Below are 19,367 nucleotides of genomic sequence, written 5' to 3'. Positions count from 1 at the left end.
ACAACCAATGCAGTCATGAATTAACACTCTCTCATTAAAGAAAACTCCATTCATCCTCAATGACACTCCAAATGGCAGGAATATGAAATTAAATTTTCTTTCATCTTCTCTGTCACTTAGTAAAGAAGGGGTGTTCCATTTCTACCCACCTGTTTTTGGATATCATCTCAAATAGCTATTACAGTATGTCCTATTGATTCACCTTTCCTTCTCACTATCTTCTGGTTACAGCTAGTGCAGGGCTTACTTGTAAGGTTTTGCAGTTTCCACTTGTCTCTGTAATTTAACATTATTGGTTGATCCAGTTCTAACCATTTAAGATGGATCTCCCAAGAACAAAATTGCTATTAGGCTTTTCTGACCTTTTATCTTTTTCTGCCAATCTCCAGCCATGGTATGGCTAAGTTAAAAAAAATTACCAAGAAAATTATACTAAGCCTATATCCACACAAAAGTCATGGAATGGAAACAGTGTAAGACAACCTTCCACAACCCCTGTGGAAGATTACAACACATTCGCTTGTGAATTCCAATCACATCACATTTTTTTGACCAGTAGTGGAACCAGTAGAGGAGTTCCAGCTCCTCACTCCCTGTCCTAAATAATACACTTGAAGTCAGATGAGATGTGTTGTACTGCCAGATAAAACCAGAAATAAAACAGAAATCAATTAAACAATTAACAACAGAGTAATAACCCTCTTCTATCTTAAAAAAAATAATGTCATGAATATTATACAAAATTACCATATTGGAACTTCTGGTTCATTGTACCACATCTGATTTCTTCACTCACGGAACCTAGTACTTCTGAGGTGTATACATTAAAAGTGACTAGTCAGATACTATTTCCTCTGGAAATAATTCACAGAAGAGTTACATTGAAACCACTCCAAAGACTACAGGACTCCTTTGGAGTAACAGGTTATACAGATGTACCCATAAGGTTGTGACATCCATTGATAAATTCTGATTAATAGAATATTCTGTATTTGAGTAAGAAAGAAGAATGAAATTCTGTTTTTTGGATCAGATGAGAACCAACGGAATTAAAGGTTCTCATTTCAGCACACAGAGTACTAAACTAAATACTTCCATTAAATATAGATCTACATTCTTGACTTGCAGTCTTTAAACCTGCCTGATGGAAAATAAAGAATAAGTGGCATTTTTCATCGGGATTTTATCTTCATAAAAAGTCCTTTTTGCAGAGATATTTGATATTCATTATGTTCCTGTGACAGCCTCTGCATCTCAAATGTTATCAAATCTTGGCAGAATCTTTTTATCTTAATTATACAATAGCAGACTGTATTCTCAACCCTATTTTTTTCAGATTATCAATAGAAAAGGTTTGATTGACATTGGGAAAGGAAAACCACTTCTGATTAAATCTGAGATTCTATTTGGGCTGGATTCACAAGGAAAAAAGGTCATCTATCTGTTATGACATATGTCAGACTTTTCAGGCCATCATATTTTATACAGACCACTGGACTACTGTTTTTAGGAACAAGTGTTGGTAGCCTTCAAGTAAGTTCTTCATTTCTGGCTCTGACGTTTATCAAGCACCCAGATTCTGTCTTTCACTTCATTTTCAAAGGGGACATCAGCGAACAAGTTATTCAGCCCACTAAAGCTAAACTGACATGTTTGAGATTACCCAAACCAACTACAAGGAATTTTATCAAAACACTAAATCAGCAGTTGCCTTCTACTGTTCTTTATTTTATTTTGATGTGACATCCAGTCTAATGTTACCTAATGTTTGGAAAGTAATGATTCATCAGTTCCTATAAAAGTTACCCATGCTCTTTCAACACCTTTTTTGCCTGTTACAGAAGGGATAAATGTCAATCAGTTGCACTTACTGAAAAATATATAATTGATTTACTACAATATTTCCCTGTATTATTGCAAACTATGCTTTCAGTTTTCATATTGCTCAAAAATAACATATGTATAAACACATATAATGTATAATAAAGACATAAAAAAACATGTATAGTGTCCAGTAAAAAGAAAAAAAAATACATTGTAGGCTACTGTATAACATATTCTGTACTTGGGAAAAACCCTCAAAGTAGTACAAAAAAATCCCAAAGAAAAGCCAGGGGGGAGAAGTTTAAATTTGCAACTTTTCAAGTTATATCAGAGCTACCTTTTAGGCTATCTCAATGCTTACAAATATTTACATATCAAACTTATATAAGACATATTGCAATCAAGAACTATATCCTTTCCTATGGTTCTGAAGTTTTCCTTAAATGGAATGTCATTTCACCTCTTCTCCTGACCCATGTAGTAACTCCATTGAGAGGGAGTAAATTACTTTACAGGAGCAATCACTTATGTTTAAATACCAGAATCCGCACGACATGAAAAATTATGTCACCTGTTACTTAATTTCTCTACCTATGACTATGAAATTTAGTAAACCCTGTAAAGTTCCATAATCATAGTAGACTGTCGCTATCCAGTGGACAGCATACCTAGGAGCAATTTTGCCTGCACATTTTCCTTGTGCATGTTTCACCTATAGAGTTTTCATTTCATTTATGAGAAAGCCTTGCAGTTAACTGAGTCACACTGATAGTATATTTCTTACAAGGTGAACAGCTGACTCATTTTCTCTTTTTTATGGATTTTGCACTTTTGCATCTTGAATCTTCTACTGAAAAGACTAAATTCTGGTTGTGACAATTCTCTCTTCATGGGATATAGTTTCAGAGATCCACACTGTTGCTTATTTACTTCACTTTTCTACACAGGTAAGTGGGAAAAACAGTAAGCCATTACAGAGTGTAAATATCTTACAAATATACAGCTAGAAACTAAGTCAATATTGGACTAGGCTACACATTCTATTGATAAAAAGCCCCCTACATAATCTTAGCTGTCTGCTGAAGAAAACCTCTTCTGAGAACCTCCAGATACTACAAAGTGCTGTGCAGATTTCTCCATTCATGCATCTCCACCCATGTAACAACCTTCTTTTTATCTGGTATAGAAGGTGTCGCACAGGGACTAATATAGCCAAGAAAATATAAACAGAATATAAAACCAGCTTTGGATTTATTCCTTCCCTTGCTTTTCTCTGACCAACTCCCCAATATATTTGGGTGCTCACAATCATTTAGCCCTGAGTTTTAGCATTTTCTCTTTCCTTCATTTCAGATACAGGGATGTAGTTTATGAATGCAGTTTTTATGAATGAAGTTTAATTACATTTAAATGGAAAATTTAACAAAATAGATCCTTTAAGTATTGGCAGGAAATATATTTCAAGGTTTTTGAGGAAAACATCTTACTCTTTCCTCAGAAATTCTGAACAGTAGTTTTGGAGTTTCAATAAGAAGTAAGAGAAAAATAGCATATTAAAAAGAAACATATTTTGCTTACAGTTAATTTCACTAAGTGACGAAAGGGATGCCTGAAAATCAGAGTTAGAGACAGCCATTCAACTGTAGAAGCATAAAAAATGATCTACAGTCACAAAAAAGGCATCACCAATGTGAATTATATCCTGAAAAAAAACATAAAAAATATTTGGTTTAGACAGATTCATATTTTTTTCCTATCTAATATACTTTAAAATGTAATACTTCCTCCCCCCCCTTTTAAAATATAAATATACTTGTTACTAAAGGGACTTTATATGACACACTGAAGAGTTTTAACATAGAACATACTAAATTTCTTTGAAGTATTCTCTACTTTGCGGCTGAGAAAGAACAAACACTTAAAACTTTTGATGTGTAAAAATGGATTGTGCATATTGATTTTTGTTTGTGGTACAGGTACAGATTTCAGTCAAGTAGTGAATGTCCTGAATGCCCTCTGAAAATAAAGCTCCAAAAGGGGCTTTGTTTTTTTCCATGATAAAATTTTAGATTCTCCTATCTCAAGAAGAATGATGTTCTTCACGAGTAAGATTATTGCAGTTCATTCTGTGAAATTCCACAGTTATCATATCCTCATGTGAATTTAATAAAGCTTAGCCTTAGCTGCTCTTGAACTGCAGCCAAGCATTTGATTTGTTCTATTTCATTTTATTCATTTATATGCATCTTGCTACCATCTGGAATCATAAAAACAAACAGTTCAAGCAGTTAATGTGTTAAAAAGGGGCAATGAAATAATGAAATATTCTCTTCCAATCCCCCTACCCCCACACACCCCATTTACTCTGTTTCTTTCATATCCATTTCAGAACTCATGTTGCCATTCCTTAATTCCAAAAAGACTTTGTAAGAGGATTGTCAGGACAGATGTTGGAACCCTTACACAACTGAGCACGCGCTGTCTTATCCATGTTCAGTGTTTCAAAGCCAAAATACTGTAACTAATAAATGATGCTTGGTAGCTAGAAGTGAACTCATAATCGCACCATTGTATATCTGGTACACAAAACCATCAAAAGAATATTTTTTCCCTCCAATTACATCATCTTTTTTTAATTGCTATTGACAGAACTATTCTGTTGTTTCTATCTGCTTTTAATATCCAGCCTTCATGGCAAGTTTCTGAAAAGGTTTAATTCCCTTATTACTATGTGAGTGAAACAATCACAACTGTGTCAACTTACCAGTGTTTTTACTAGCACAACCAGATGGAACCCACATGAAAACTCTCAACATATATATAAAACAAAGACAAATACAAAAGTTGATGAGCCATACAAGTACACAGAAAATGGTGTTCATTTGGGCTTTACCCTGAAAACGCATACAAATATATATATTTTAAATATTTACACCTGTAAGTAAATTCAATTCATTTGGATATTTATGCATATAAACAGTGGCTCTATAAAAACAATTAAGATTCTGATTTCCACTGAGACAGCAACATATACTTGAGGATCCAGAAATATTAAACATTTCTACTGACACAGGAATGGATTAATCTCAGAGATTTCCGAGAGGATCCCAGAAATAGGCTGAATAGAAAAAAAAAGTACTTTCTTGAAAGTATTGACATGGCAAAGACATGGCAGAGTTAAATTCTCACAAATACGCTTGGTTTTAAGCATGACTTTGAATTTCATTGGTGTGAATATTCATAGATTCTATATTTGCGTAATATGAAAAAACACAGAAGAAACAGTGTGATGATGCAACTACTTATGCATTAAAACACAAAGAATGCCAAAGACACAAAGACTGAAAAATACAAGGACATGTTTGGTGAAGCATGATGAGACAGCTGAAGACTGTTCAATATCTAGAAGTGAAGAGGAAGACAGTCAAGTAAGACTGAGCAAGAAAAGAATTTATCCTGCAGCTTCATCATGTGAAGCAGTTTTCTCATTCAAAAATAAAGCGATTTTCAAGATAGGAAAGCATGAATGAATAAAAACAGACCACCCATGCAAGGGGCTCACGAAAGCTGACTGAAAATTTTCACTTTATCTCACCATGACCTTTTCAACTGCAAAGCCAGGGAACCAGCTTCTTGTTTGGGAGCTCACAACACAGTCACTCCAAGTACGACTGAGCATACATGCTGTCTAGGACACAATGCACACATTTTCAAAGAAGCAAAGAGATATGACCAAAAGAAACTGAATGACTCTGATCTGCTTTAATGACTTCTGTTCAAAACAGGCTTTGCTGGATTTTGTCTAAGACTGCAGAAAAAAGTTTTGCTGGTACTCAAGTTCTTTGTATCAGTCTGTAAAGTACATTCATGCTCTTTCAATAGAAACTGAACACAACTGAAATTCCAATTAAGGCATGGAAAAACTTCTCACTATGGGGTAGTCAAATAGGAACTAGTGATTCAGAAAGGTTTTGGAATCTTCACCCTTAAAGATACTTACAAGTAGACTGAAAAAAGGTCCAGAGCAAACTGATATAAATTAACTTAATTTTAAGCACTGTGACTGGACTAGGTAACTTCCACAGGTCCCTCTGAACCTGATCTGTTCAATGATTCCATGATCTTCAATCTTCAGGAACTCTGATATAACGAATAGATGTATATTCCATAACCCACCAACATATCCCAAACGGTTATAACATACTGTCAAAGGAGACATATCTGATATTAATTCCTTTGGTTATTATTACAGTGCTTTTGTCAAATATCAAGCTGAGACAACACCAAGTGCAAAAACTTACATATGTCTGGATTGTTACACAAAAAAACCCCACCATAGTTTCAAAATATTAATATAAAAATAGGAAAACATACACAAGACAATCCTAAACTGTATATTAGAGACCAGAAAGCAAGAATCTCATGGTGTTACACCACACAAGTATTTTTTTAAGCCATGAGAGAACAAAAATAGTATTTGATGAACAGGATATGACATAAGTTAGGAACCTGGCCAAAGGAATAATACACAGACATGGTCCTACAATAATTCTGATGAAGAAAGGGAATCGAATCAGCAAAGATCACTTATCAGGTATTACTTCACAACTTTGTCCATGTAACAGCCAAAGAACATTACTACTTTCTTAAAATGTATTCATTACATACTTAGAAGTTATTAACTTTCAGTTAGTAAGTTTGAAGGAATCATCAAAGCCCAATGTTTTCAGAATGAGTAGGTTTGATGATTGGTGTTTACTTATACATGGAACAATCTGTTTATCCATGTTTTTTAATTAGTCACAATGTCATTTTTCTAGATTAAAGTAAGAATCTAATTCAGGCCATTCAAGAATGCATTCAGGCATGCTACTGAACAGCAAGAAATATCTTACAATACTCCCTTTACAGAGAAAATAAGAATTTAAAAAAGTATTAGGAAATTACATTCTTTTTGCATTTATATCTATTTATAAGCTTCTACAGCCCTATCATGTATAAAATAAGAGTTTAAAAGGTAAATACTTAGCGTGAAGAATAAAGAATCAAACAGAAGCTATTATATTACACCGATGTGTCTAATGGGACGTACTTCTGAAAAGTACTAGATATCTGTATTTGGAAGAGCAGCTTACCGCTATTTTAAGGGAGGAAAAAAGGATTTTCTTGTAGGTTTTCAGTAAATCCATTGTTCCCATTTAGTTAAAAAAATATATTATAGACCAAGCTGACTCAGCATGCACTGCAGAACAGCAAATACAACAATGCTGATCACTGCTGCTAATAATAGTAATACCAGGCATACCTTTACAAGTGGCAGCAGCTCTTAGTTGCAGCTCTTACTGAGTTCTGAGGTTAACAGGATTTGGGAGAAATATTTCTTCTATAAATCGTAGTGGTTTTGGCTTCTAACTTTGAAATCAATAGCAATCAACATCTCAGCAGGCTGTAGAAGTTACTGCCTCCTTTCTGCTAAGCTTGAGAACATAATCCAATGTTTTCCTCCCTTCTTGAAGTTTTGTTTACAAATACACTTAGTCAAAATAGAAAAGCACTTTCCCAGCTTTGCTGTGATTCAGTGGTAGGCTTGCATCAGATAGTGTCTTGGTAAACCCCCCACCTAAACCTCATGCTTTTGAAAACAGAAAGTAGAAGGTGAAAATGCTTCTGTTTTCACAGTGTATAATTCTAAATATCTGTACCTATACGTTTACATAATTGTAATAACTGGATATTTGCAAGCAAAAGTACCTGCTTGTTTTATTTTTTAAATATATTTCAAGGAAAAAAATGCAACAAAGCTAGAAGACAGTTTATATTTATACAAAACCGATAATTTTACCTCAGGTAAGTTTAAAAATGGAAAAAAAGGTGTATCATACAGTAAACTTGCTGTACCATCCTTAAGAATTTAAATAGTTTCCTCCAGTTAAAAGAGCGAAGAAAATTCTACCATATGCTTTTCAAGTCTAAGTTGCATTTCCTTTTCACTTCCAGTTGAAAATCTATTAGTTTTCAAAGGGAGGAAAAGAATTTCTAACACTCAATAAAAGTCAGTCAACAATATAAATAAGATACCTTACAATTACGATAAAGCCAATATGAATCAGACTTTTCAGCTCAGATATGAACACACATCCATGTGTTCCCATACATTCAAAGTTAGTAGGCAACATTCTGCTACTTTTACTCATAATAATAAATCCACAGCAGTCCATTTAAGAAAGCTTGTCAGAATGTGACTCAGAACTACATCCACAAAGATTTCTAATGTGGCACTTCAGATTTTTTCATAGAGCTATTTCACTACAATAAAAATTATACATTAACAAAACCTTCTTTCCTCTCATCCCTTTCTATCCTAAAACCACCTAGTTTCTGCACATGATTATGACCTTGTCTATGCAGACCCTGGTAACTCTGGTCGATAGATAATGACATAAGATAAACATCACTGAGTAGCTGAAGCACATATTTTCCATTTAACTGGGGGGCAAGAATGAATACTACTGTTGTACTCCTTTCTTTCAAATACTTCAAGGAGCTTTCCTGTATCTTAGCAATTAAGATCACACAAATCACCCTATCCACCAACAGATTTGAAAATAATAATTTGAGAGTTCATACCTCAAAAAAGAAAACCACTATACCATATGTATATAAGCCAAAATGTCCTCTTAACATCAGATCTTTTAGTAGAACTCCATCAATGGTGCGCCCCCAAATAGATGGAAACTTTGGAACACCACATAATAACATAATTGTCTAAAAACAACAAATTATTCAGATTTAAACTTGTTTTATAGGAAGCTATTTTATGAGTCTCACTTCTATCAGAAAGTATTGAGCTATTATTTTGTATTTAATTTTAATTAATTTATATTTTGAAATTTAAAATATTCATACTGACATTTAATACAAAATAACCATCAGAGAGTTAGAATAAGGATTTTTTTCTTTCCTGAATTGCTTATCCAAATAAAATATGTCTAAGTCATGCGAGGCATGTGTTTTCCTGAGTATTTCCAATTATCCAAATAGTCTAGAACTTCAAAGGAAAGGAGGTTCCGAATTCCATTCACCTGTTTGAAATACTTTTGTCTGTGGGTCATTTGCTTATCTGAAACACATGTGCACTATTGTCTGGCTAAGACCAGAATTTGTCCCATTGTTTTTATTTTTCATAGAAGAGAGGAACAAGGAAAGACATTATCTGCCCGTAGATGGTTTAGATATGGATCTAGAAAAAGTATTTTTGTTTGGGAAAGTCTATGACTGGAGTCTTTCAGATCTGTATTAGTGTCAGTGTGTCTATATGCCTGCAACTTGTTTGCTATTGATGCACACAGATAAAAGGGAAGGTTTTTGTACTGCCTAGACAATAAAAAGGAGGAAATTCTTTTGAGGAAATGTCTCAGATTCAAATTTCATGTCATACTGCAGTGATCACATCAAGAACAAAGTCAAACAACATCACAGCCCAGAAGAAAGCAGAGAACATAAGCAGAGGGCAGTTCTTCCATCTGACAGTCATAACCATCATCTCTTAGCAGAGAAAGGATGAAAATTAGGCTGACAGAACAGACTGAAATTCAGCTCATAATTTTTAGCTGTAATTTAGTGATGGGAAATCAAACCTCGTATCTTTGATATCATCATTCAGTTTTTATTGGAAATAAGTGATTTAATTTAATGAACACCTTCCATAGAGACGAGAAACAGAATAAATACAATGGAATATAACCTATTTAAAAGATTGCAGAATGTCAGTAGCACCCCTGAAATATTCCATATAATACACTTAATATCCATCTGTATGAATGTAAATAACTGAATTTGATTTACATGTGTCTATTTATGAAATAAGCAGAGGCTCATAATTTGGAGGAAATACAGAAATGTCATTTTCATGACATTTTCAGTAGCAACATTTAAGAGAATGAGTCTATGCAATAGAAACAAATTAGTATTTTAGAACAGTGGGAGACAGTATGGGCATGAGGAAAAGTGAAATAGTGAAAGAAAAAGAACTGAAATTCAAAACTGTACTTAAAATATTGTATCCTAACCTTCGTGTTATCAACAGTCACTTTCTAATATAGTGAGAAGCCAGTACATTCTCAAAAGGGAAGACCAACCTTTCCAAATCTCAAAATAATGTGATAAAGTGAAAACTTAGAGCTTGGCTATCTTTCATAGCAAGACACACTGGGTACCGAGACAGGCACATACCTACAGCTGTGTTCTATGTAATATATACTGCCTATAAACTTTGCTAATTGAGTATGTGATAAATGTATATATACATCCTCATGCTTTTTCTTTACAAACACAGATATCTCTCTATATATATCTAAGAGCACTATCTATCTCTCTCTCTGGCTTTAAATACTGTATAAACTCACACATACATGTAAACATTGTTAGATGTGCAGCTCAGAATTCCTGCTTAGACCAGACTTCTTTGAAGAAAATGTAGACAAAAGAAAAGTACTGCTAAGGAGTATAAGGTTTTGAAAGGAACATATTTCTTCAGATAGATTACTCATAAGCTTTATGGTATTTTATTTGTAGTAAAGTTACTTTAATAATTATAGCTCCTAATCACTCTAAGAAGTATCAGCATAGGTATAGATTTGATGGTGTGCATGCATTAAGCAGACCAGAGGTATACTTAAAAACAGTGCTTCTCCAGAATGTATACAAATATAATCTCCAAACAAAATTTATTTTAGAAATAGATACATAAGACATAAAAGAAACAGTGCTCAGTAATTCAATATGAAATCAAAAATATATATTAAAAATATTTGTTTAAAAGATTTTACAAATAATACCTAAGACCAGGATATACCATAAATATCTGTGTTATGGTAAAATGAGAAATCACTGAAAATGTGTAACAAAAAAAACCCTGCAGCATTACAGTTTATGTTAAAAAAATAATTCCATTGACATCACAAACCAGCTTTGTTCCTGACAGTACTCTACTGCCCTTCAGCAGGCCTCCACTCAAATTCAGAAGTATTTAAGTCGTCCAAAGTCCAATACATTTTCTGATATGATAGGCAGCTTTCACGCAAACTGCAGATTGTGTGCCATAGCTCTTCCCTGGAGTGACTCACTCGATATCAGGGCACGTTTAAGATCGAGTGCCATTGAGCTTTGGTAGACCCACATCCATATGAAATCCAGGCCTTGACACCATGACACAGGATGCAGAAAAGCAAATCTGAGAGCCATCTTTGGCTGCTGGCATTGTAAAGCTAAAAGCAGCAATGCCATTAATTTACTCTGTAAAACTGGCAACAAATAAAGAACTATTCTTTTTGCTGAGCTACATGCAGCAATGTAACTAACCAAAACTGAACTCTAGGACTTTACAGACACAGACCTGCCTGCACTGGTGACAGGGGTGGCAATGTGCATCAGATAAAAGGAAGAATCTCTTGAGAAAATTACTGACATGATAGTGAGCAATAATAATTTCGTCTAAAGTACAATAAAATAACTTATGAAGTTTGACTGATATTTCCAAAGAAAATGTCATGAGTTTTCAACTTCAAAAGCAGCATTTGGTCAACTCAGTGATTTTTACTTTTAGTGAACTCTGACTTCAATGTAGTCAGAAAACAGTACTTCTGTACATGAAAATATTTGAGAGTCGGTTTTGACACATGAACTCCTAGCTTTGACTCAGGATATTAATACTGATTTTATATTAAAAAAAATCAAACCAAAACTAAATACAGATATTTTTGACTGGCCTTCATTTAGCATTCATATCACTGAAAAGTGTAGAAATTTATATTCAGCACACATACCTATTTGGTCAGCACATATTAAGCTTTCATGAACCCATTTAACCATCAGAAGGAAATGAGCTCTCTGAACAATCTTATGCCAGTCTATAAAAGAATTACAACTAAGTATCATTTTTTAAAAAGAAAACAAAAATCAAAACAGAAAACACATAAAACCGAACCACTTCAGAATTTTCTGGCTTCTCCCTTAGTGCATTTGGAGAGTTATCTTATTTGGCTGTGCTGACTCATGAGAGAACTATAAGAGAGAGGTTACTGATTTGGACCAATAATCAAGCCATTTGATGCACCTTTTATTTCATGCATGTAACTTCTTCAAAGTTTAAAATCACCCTAGATTCTTTTAGGTTTATTTATTGATAGACTAGAATTACATTATCAGTGAAATACTAGGAAAAAGGTAGACCTTCAGCTAGGTTAAAAGCAAAAGAACTAGGAGTCTCATGAAAAATACTTTTCTCTGCAACCACATAAGCGGCACATCTGAACTAGAAAGGTACTCATCAAAGGTTCTCTTCATACTCAAGTGTAAGAAAGTAGGCACCTCTAGAGGGCATGGAGTCCTAAAACCAAAATAACCTGCTATAGTATATCTATGCCTTTTCACTACCACAAGAAAAACTGAGGGCAACTATGTTTATTTGAGGTAAGGAAGTTACATGCTTGAGTTTAGATTAACCTTGTCCAGTATCTCAACTCAGTACGCCTTGATTAAGGAAAAAAAAAATAAAAAAAGATAGTTTCCATGTAAACATTGAAATTATTTGGTGTTTTTCTTAATGAAGCATTAATATTATGCATAGGAGTTTTCTCATCAAGGAAATCCAACCTAATTATGTAAGAACAGAAATCCGAGGAATCATTAAAAAAAAAAAAAAAAAAAAAAGAAAAAACAGAAATCCTGTGAAATCCTATCATCTTCCTGACAAACAACTGCCAGACCAAAGGGTGATTACTCTTAACAAGTACCTTTGAATGTTTGCCATTACCCACCTACAAAGCACCTAAGCAAACAATTGTAACAGCAACTGGCAGGGCCAATCTTTGCTACACTAAACAATAGTACTTGAATAAATTCCTCACTATGTTTGGAATGAACTGTCAACCCAAAGCAACTGGTTGAATTGGTGCACTGAGTGAATCGATATCATTACTGTATGTCTAATCACTGACAGTGTTAGGGTTGTAGTTTGAAGCATAAATGCTGCAAGGGTATGATAAACAGGAATAGCAAAACTGTCTTACAGATACATAAACTTCCTCCCAAGAAAATTATTTCATTATCAGAAATTAAAAATCTTCTGTAACAGTCATAGCTATAATTATGCAATACAATATGCTAAATTACAATGCATACTTCATTATTAATAGAATTTATTTTACAGATCAAATAGCCAAATACACATTTTTAAAAGAGCCAGATAGCAAATGTGGAGCAAACTATAGGCAACAGTTATGGTAGACATTCTGCAGTCCAAGAACTGAGGCAACTTGATTATTAAGTACAGGTCTATAAATATCTTTACATCAAACATACAGTAATGTGTAAGAATTCCATGTTGAAGTCTAATTCATGAATCATTAATAACTTTTTCTTTAAAAGAAAGTTATATATACTGTATACATCCCAGTTAAAAGCAGTGTCTGTATTTCATTTTATTCTAGCAAACTAATATACATGTCTTCATATAAGTGCAGAAAACAGGGTTCTTTATACTCCTTTGCTTCCTAAGAGATTTTACATTGCATATGAAATTCTAATATTGTAGATGATACATATTAAGCATTACTCCCTAAAATGTGAGGCAATATACAAGAACTTGTAACCAACCTGCAAACAAAGCGATGATACTAAAATTTTATCTTTTTAAATCAGCCATGCTAAATAATGAAATATAATGTAAAAAACCAATAGTTTTAAAAAAAGTTAACCACAGCAAAATAATCTGGGGAAAAAAAAAAACCAAAAAACCAACAGTTGGCCATTTTTTTCCCTATGCGTTGGCTAACAGTGAAAAATTAGGTAAGTAATTTCCTAGTCTATCACACTGAAAGCAAAGCTACTGGATTTATGACTTTTATTTTTTTAAAAATTACAATAAGTACCTCAAAAGGTGAAATGTATGGCACCTGTAATACAGATATTACCTAGACTTCAGCAAGCAAAACGCAAATTAAATTTTATTTTATTTTTAAAAGTGAATACTTTTCAGTTACTTTAAAAGGTGATCACTTATTACAAAGTGTTGTGGATAAGAAAGCAGGAAGTACTCATTTTTCACTACTACTATTGTGTCTATAAAATAAGAAAGCAATGATTTGCTCAATTCTATTTATGATCCATGGCAGCAATATCATCATTAAAAATATTACGGAATAGATATAAATAACACTTATTTCTTAACACGTATAATGGTGCTATAAGTGACAATTTATTTGTTTTTCTTTTAAATGCAGGGAGTATAAAGAACTTTACATTCTCTTTTTAATGTATGAATAAAATTTATTGCTCCCTTTTAATATATTTATAAAAAAAAAAAATCCTAATTCTTTCAACTAAAATAAATAAGAAAAAAAATCTGGGACAAGAAGATGATTACAAGCAAAATAGATTTACCATGATCACCAACTGTGAAGAAGGATGGGTCACATTACTTTTTTCTTAGCAAAACTACGTTATAGAACACTATAGCACAATGTACTAAAATTTCTTTGTCTTTTCTTTTTAAAAAATTCTTGCCCTTGATACCTTTCAGTAGGGCAGCTTGAACAGTTCATCGTCACTTCCAAACCCCTCTGGAGATCAGACGATAAATTTCTTCGGCAATCAGAGACAGGACAAAGGGCTTTCTCGTGCTATTTCCTTGTTTTCATGTTTGCTGGCTTAACATCATTGTGTACACGTACGACTTCAGTATATAACATCAGATGCGATGACGTTCAGAGCTGGCAAACAGAGAAACAGCATGAGAAAAGCCCTTTCCTGCATATTTTCCCCATATACTGTAAAGTTTGTTTCCAAATTTCTACCATGTCAATTACTGTATGGTTTGAGACGTACTGAACTACAGCAGTTCTAGAGTAATCAACTGTTTCTGATGTGTGTGTGTTTTCAGGTTTCTATACACATGCAAAGATCTGCACACATCTATATACACATAGCAAAAGTACTGAAACAGGAGCCAAAGAAATGGTTTCTATGTATGTTATTCTAGGTTTCTTACTTTTTTTTCTTTATCAGCTTGAAACCCCAAGTGCTATTGCAAGATTATACCTATCAGAAGGCTACCGTACTACCTAGAACATGTTCTAAATGGTTTTAACAGACTTCATTCAAGAGCATCATTCCTAACAGCATAAAATATTTTATTTGAAGATGTGTTTTGCATCTTTAATCTATATTTATCAGAATTAAGAGTCCTAAAAATTCACAGAAATTCCAATCAATTATTTAAAAGGAAAGAAAGCACTATCAGTACCACAGTCACCAAGACACTAGCCACTCACTGGTTAGGAAATTGCTATCAACTGCAGCTTATTGAGTGCAATACCTTCTGGGAGAAAATAGGAAAAGATAGATGTGTGAAAATTAAACCGCGGTGAAATCAGACTTCATTGTTGGCAATGCTAATTTTAAAAAAAAACAAAGGTGGGTCACAAGGAGAAGACCGTAAACTTTTCAGTTATCCCACTGTAAAATTTAAAGTGAAATGCACTTAATGTTCAGGGAAAGTTTTGCTGCTATGACCCCAAGATATACTGCTATTGGAGAGAGAGTTGGGCATCATTCTAGCTTGCATAAAAATCACCTAGTTATTAATGCCAGAACTTCATCTACCAACTTCGGTACAAACCCAGTCAACTACTTTTTAAGAGGGGCGGGCACCGTTTTGTTGGGTTGTTTTTTTTCTCTGAATTGGTTTTTAATCTAAATGTGGTATTCAAAATCTTTCAAATTTTTCCTCACATATACTCTCTTTTTTCTTTTCTTCCCATTTGCTCCGTTTTTGTCTTCTACAATGAGGCAAGGGGAGCACTTTCCTAATAACTTCCCCCATGCTTTCCCTGTGAATACATAAAAAGAACAATTCTGAAGTTTTTCTTCAAAGTGTTCCACAGAGAAAAAGCATTTTCTTGACCACCATTACTGCACATTTAAGTAACTGCTCACTAACTTCCAAGTCACAGATGTACACTTAGCCTTCAGTTAGAAATGTTTTCTCCAGATGCAATTTCAGGTTTTTTTTCTTAACTGTATATACATGGCAGCATATCAGATCTACCAGCAAAATTACCAGCCAGAAAATTAAGAGAAAATAACAAGAATATTTAGAATCCCACTAACCAATTTTACAATGGATTTTAGAAAGGGCTTACACCAATAGCTGTTTAGCTGATATTTAGAAAAAAATGTTCTTTAAGTGTAAACAACCCTGTATCTGTCAATGCAAAGTACCAATGTCACCTCTATACCCTTTTACATACCAGAAGCATCAACAGTGCCTACTGATGTTTACAACATACTAGATTAAACACACTAGTCTCACTATTATTAAACAAAACAATAAATCCTGCAGCTAAAGATTTACTTAACAGGTGAGTTTTCAGAGCTATTAGTTTCAGTAACAGTAAAATATTCTTTCAATTCATACTAAGCACATTGTTCTCACTGAGTAGGAAGTTGTAATAACATTTTACCACATTTTTAATCAGAAACAGAAAACCAAACATACCGTAACTGTAAGCAGGTCTAAGCAGTCACTAACAGAATCATAGAATCGAGACCGTAGAGCCTCAAAACGTAATGTATTTTAAATGAGGTCTATTTCCCATTCACATTTTGGTAAGGAATATAATGTCTACCTCTAATCAGTTTCTAAAAAACAAGTTCAGCAGAGATCACTGTGTCATCTGAAATTTCTGTTTATATGTACAGGTATGTTCACAGATGATAGAATCCATGCAACTGAAATCAACTCATGAGCAATTGTGTTAGTAAATATGAGAAAAATCCATCTGCATACCTGTTCACTCACTCAACTTCCCAAACATGGTATAGTGTACTAGCAGTGGAGCTAAACTAACATATAGACCACAGCCCACTGTGAAGCAGGGAGAACCACCAAACAGCATGCAATCATAGATGCAGACCATGATTGCACCTTCTATCAGTGGAAGAGGTGCTGCTTTCATGAACACTCACACTTCTTCAATAACTCAAAGTCAGAAAAGCCTTGTTCTTAAGTTAAAGTTTAAAATGACAATACAAAAGGTCACAGGACCCTTCTGAGTGCCCGGGTATTTATTTTCAATGATTTCTACTATTCCTATAGTATGCTTTATACTGTTTTCAGATTAAAAGAATGTCTGAATTAGCATTAATTAAAATAAAAGGACAAGAAGGAGAAGAAACCACAGGAAGTTCTAATGAACCATTGTGGCAGTATCTTCTTTGAACCACGCTGCCACATGGTACTTCATAATGATGCATGTTTTGCACAGACAGGTTGCTAACTAAACAAGCATTTGAATTGTTTGAATGTTGTTTAAAGTACTTAAGTGAAGATTTCAGATTTTGAAGATATGTACTACATGAAAACTGGACTGGAAAATCTCTCAATTCTTTTCATTATTCCAACGCAAACACAAAAAGAATTAGAAAATTTGTGTCAGTATGGAACACTTCACATAGTCTGCTCCTCGCTAAGGTAAATGTCAGAAGACCTCGAGCTTTTACAAAGCTTGCAGACAAATAAAGTTACAATGTGCTGTATGTTTTTCTACCAAACAAATGCATCTTCCTAGGAGGCCAACAACTACCAGAACAGTGACAATCTGATGACAGTGTAAGTCAGTTTGATTTTATGAGCCTCCAAATATCCTAGTTTGAAAAACATTATGAATAAGAAGTCCCTTCACAATTTATAACTTGGTAGAACTTCTTTAAAAGAATTCTCCCCAGTAAATCTCAACAGAAAGCAGGCTATTTTGAAGGTCTACTGTCACTAGGTATTTATTCATTCCTACTGTGTAACTTCAAAATAATATTAATATCTCTCTCCTTTGCCCTTTCTCACATACAACAGAAGCTTGACCTCTCTCTTAGGGGACATTACATTAGGACCACACTTTTCCCTTGACAACATCCTGTAGTTCATGACTCAATGTGTCCTCAGTTGCTTCAGGACTCTCCAGTTCCTTCTTTACAAAAATTTCAGCTGCTGCATTGATGTATTTATTTGCCCACATGACCACTAAAGAGATATTTTGGGTTTTTAGTAGAAAAACCTTCCATCTTCTATTGCATGCTTTCTGAGTACAACTGTTACGACTTTCTGTCATTCTATAGGTCACTTAGACAAATTTAGCAGTAAAGGAAAGACATAATTTCCTTTCTTTAAAGACCCGAATCAATACCATTCAGACACACATAAAATTTAGAACTTCAAAAGAAAACATGTATTTTTAGCTTTAACTCAATATTATTATAAATATCAGCACAGAAAGTCTTCATGGACAAAACTAAAAACTAAGTTGAGATGTGTGGCCTATTAATATCGGCATCCATTAGAAACTGAAGAGATAACTTCACAGTGAATGTAATCTTCTTTAGTCTCCTTCAGAGAGCTTTTGGCTTCTAAAAGGGACACATTACAGTAATTGTTACTAATAAAGTGAAATATCTGTTCTCAAATTAAACAACTTATTTTCATTTTTCAATCTAACATATCTCCCTTTTTAACTGAACTTCTTATCCTTCAATTCTTCAGGCTGTCCTACAGTGTTCCAAAAATTCAGGAAGCACACAACACAAATGCATCACTAACCACAAACATCCTGTTGGTCTCCAGGGCTGGAGGATGGTGGGACAGCACAGCATCTGATGCACTGTGGCAGAAGCTTGTTTTCGCTTGTTACATTTCTTTACCAGCTAACAGTGACAACTCTAAATTAGTCTGTCCTGAGTCACCTTCTATATTCCCACAGGAGATAAAAATATACAGACTACAACATACAAAGCCACATTTGGAGTAAGACTGACATTTTAAAAGATCCATTGAGGTTTAGGAAATATTTTGCTTGGTTTTACTTATCATGAAATACAATTCTGCCTTTGTGATCATAGTCAACACAAAGGATTTAACTCTTAACAGTGTTTCTTGCCCAATTTATGTAAATAAAAGCATTAAGTTAATTATATTTTATTTAAGTAATAAAAATGTAAATTAATGTGTTTAAAGGTAAATGTTGTTTCCAAATTAGTGTAAAGGGCCACTGGTAGTAGTTACACTTACTCCAACAATGTGGTCACTTTCATACAGAAAAAATATACCTAAAAGAAGGACAGCTGTAGATTTAACAAAATCAATACAAATAGCAATATTAATCTCATTCTGATGTATTCAGTGCATCACAAAAATATAATTTCAAGTACAGCTATATGACGATAAGCTAATATTAGGTAATGAGTATTAAGATAAACCCAGTTCTATTCTGCTCTTCCGGATAGGAAGCCCCTGTCATTGACCTTTAAGGTACAGATAAAAGAAAATGTTCTTTTCCCCAACCAGCTTCTGCAGAAGAAAACTGCTTTCCATTCGACTTTAAAAGCCCCTCTGGATGGAAGAACTATGTTAGTAAAAACCTAAAGAGTCATGAGCTTGCTTTCTTTGTTAGCAGCATTACTGCATGAAAACATGTATTTGAGCAGACAATGGA

General features: G+C 33.8%; 1 protein-coding gene across 3 annotated transcripts in view; it reads right to left on the bottom strand.

The window, feature by feature from the left end:
- PCDH11X (protocadherin 11 X-linked) overlaps positions 1-19,367 on the bottom strand; it is a 508,267-nt gene that overhangs the window by 407,394 nt on the left and 81,506 nt on the right. Inside the window, exon 5 of one of the 3 annotated variants that reach the window (XM_056360036.1) lies at positions 13,648-14,594. The exons of the other annotated variants lie outside the window; for them this stretch is intronic. Coding sequence (XP_056216011.1) covers positions 14,589-14,594 — 6 coding nt within the window. The 3' untranslated portion in view covers positions 13,648-14,588. Of the gene's footprint in view, positions 1-13,647; positions 14,595-19,367 lie in introns of those variants that run through there. 3 annotated transcript variants of the gene reach the window in all.

The sequence above is a fragment of the Falco biarmicus genome, chromosome 14 (genome assembly GCF_023638135.1).
Source record: "Falco biarmicus isolate bFalBia1 chromosome 14, bFalBia1.pri, whole genome shotgun sequence".
NCBI classification, from domain to species: domain Eukaryota; kingdom Metazoa; phylum Chordata; class Aves; order Falconiformes; family Falconidae; genus Falco; species Falco biarmicus.
Note: the sequence above shows the minus strand (reverse complement) of the source record. Positions and strands in the feature narration are given on the sequence as shown.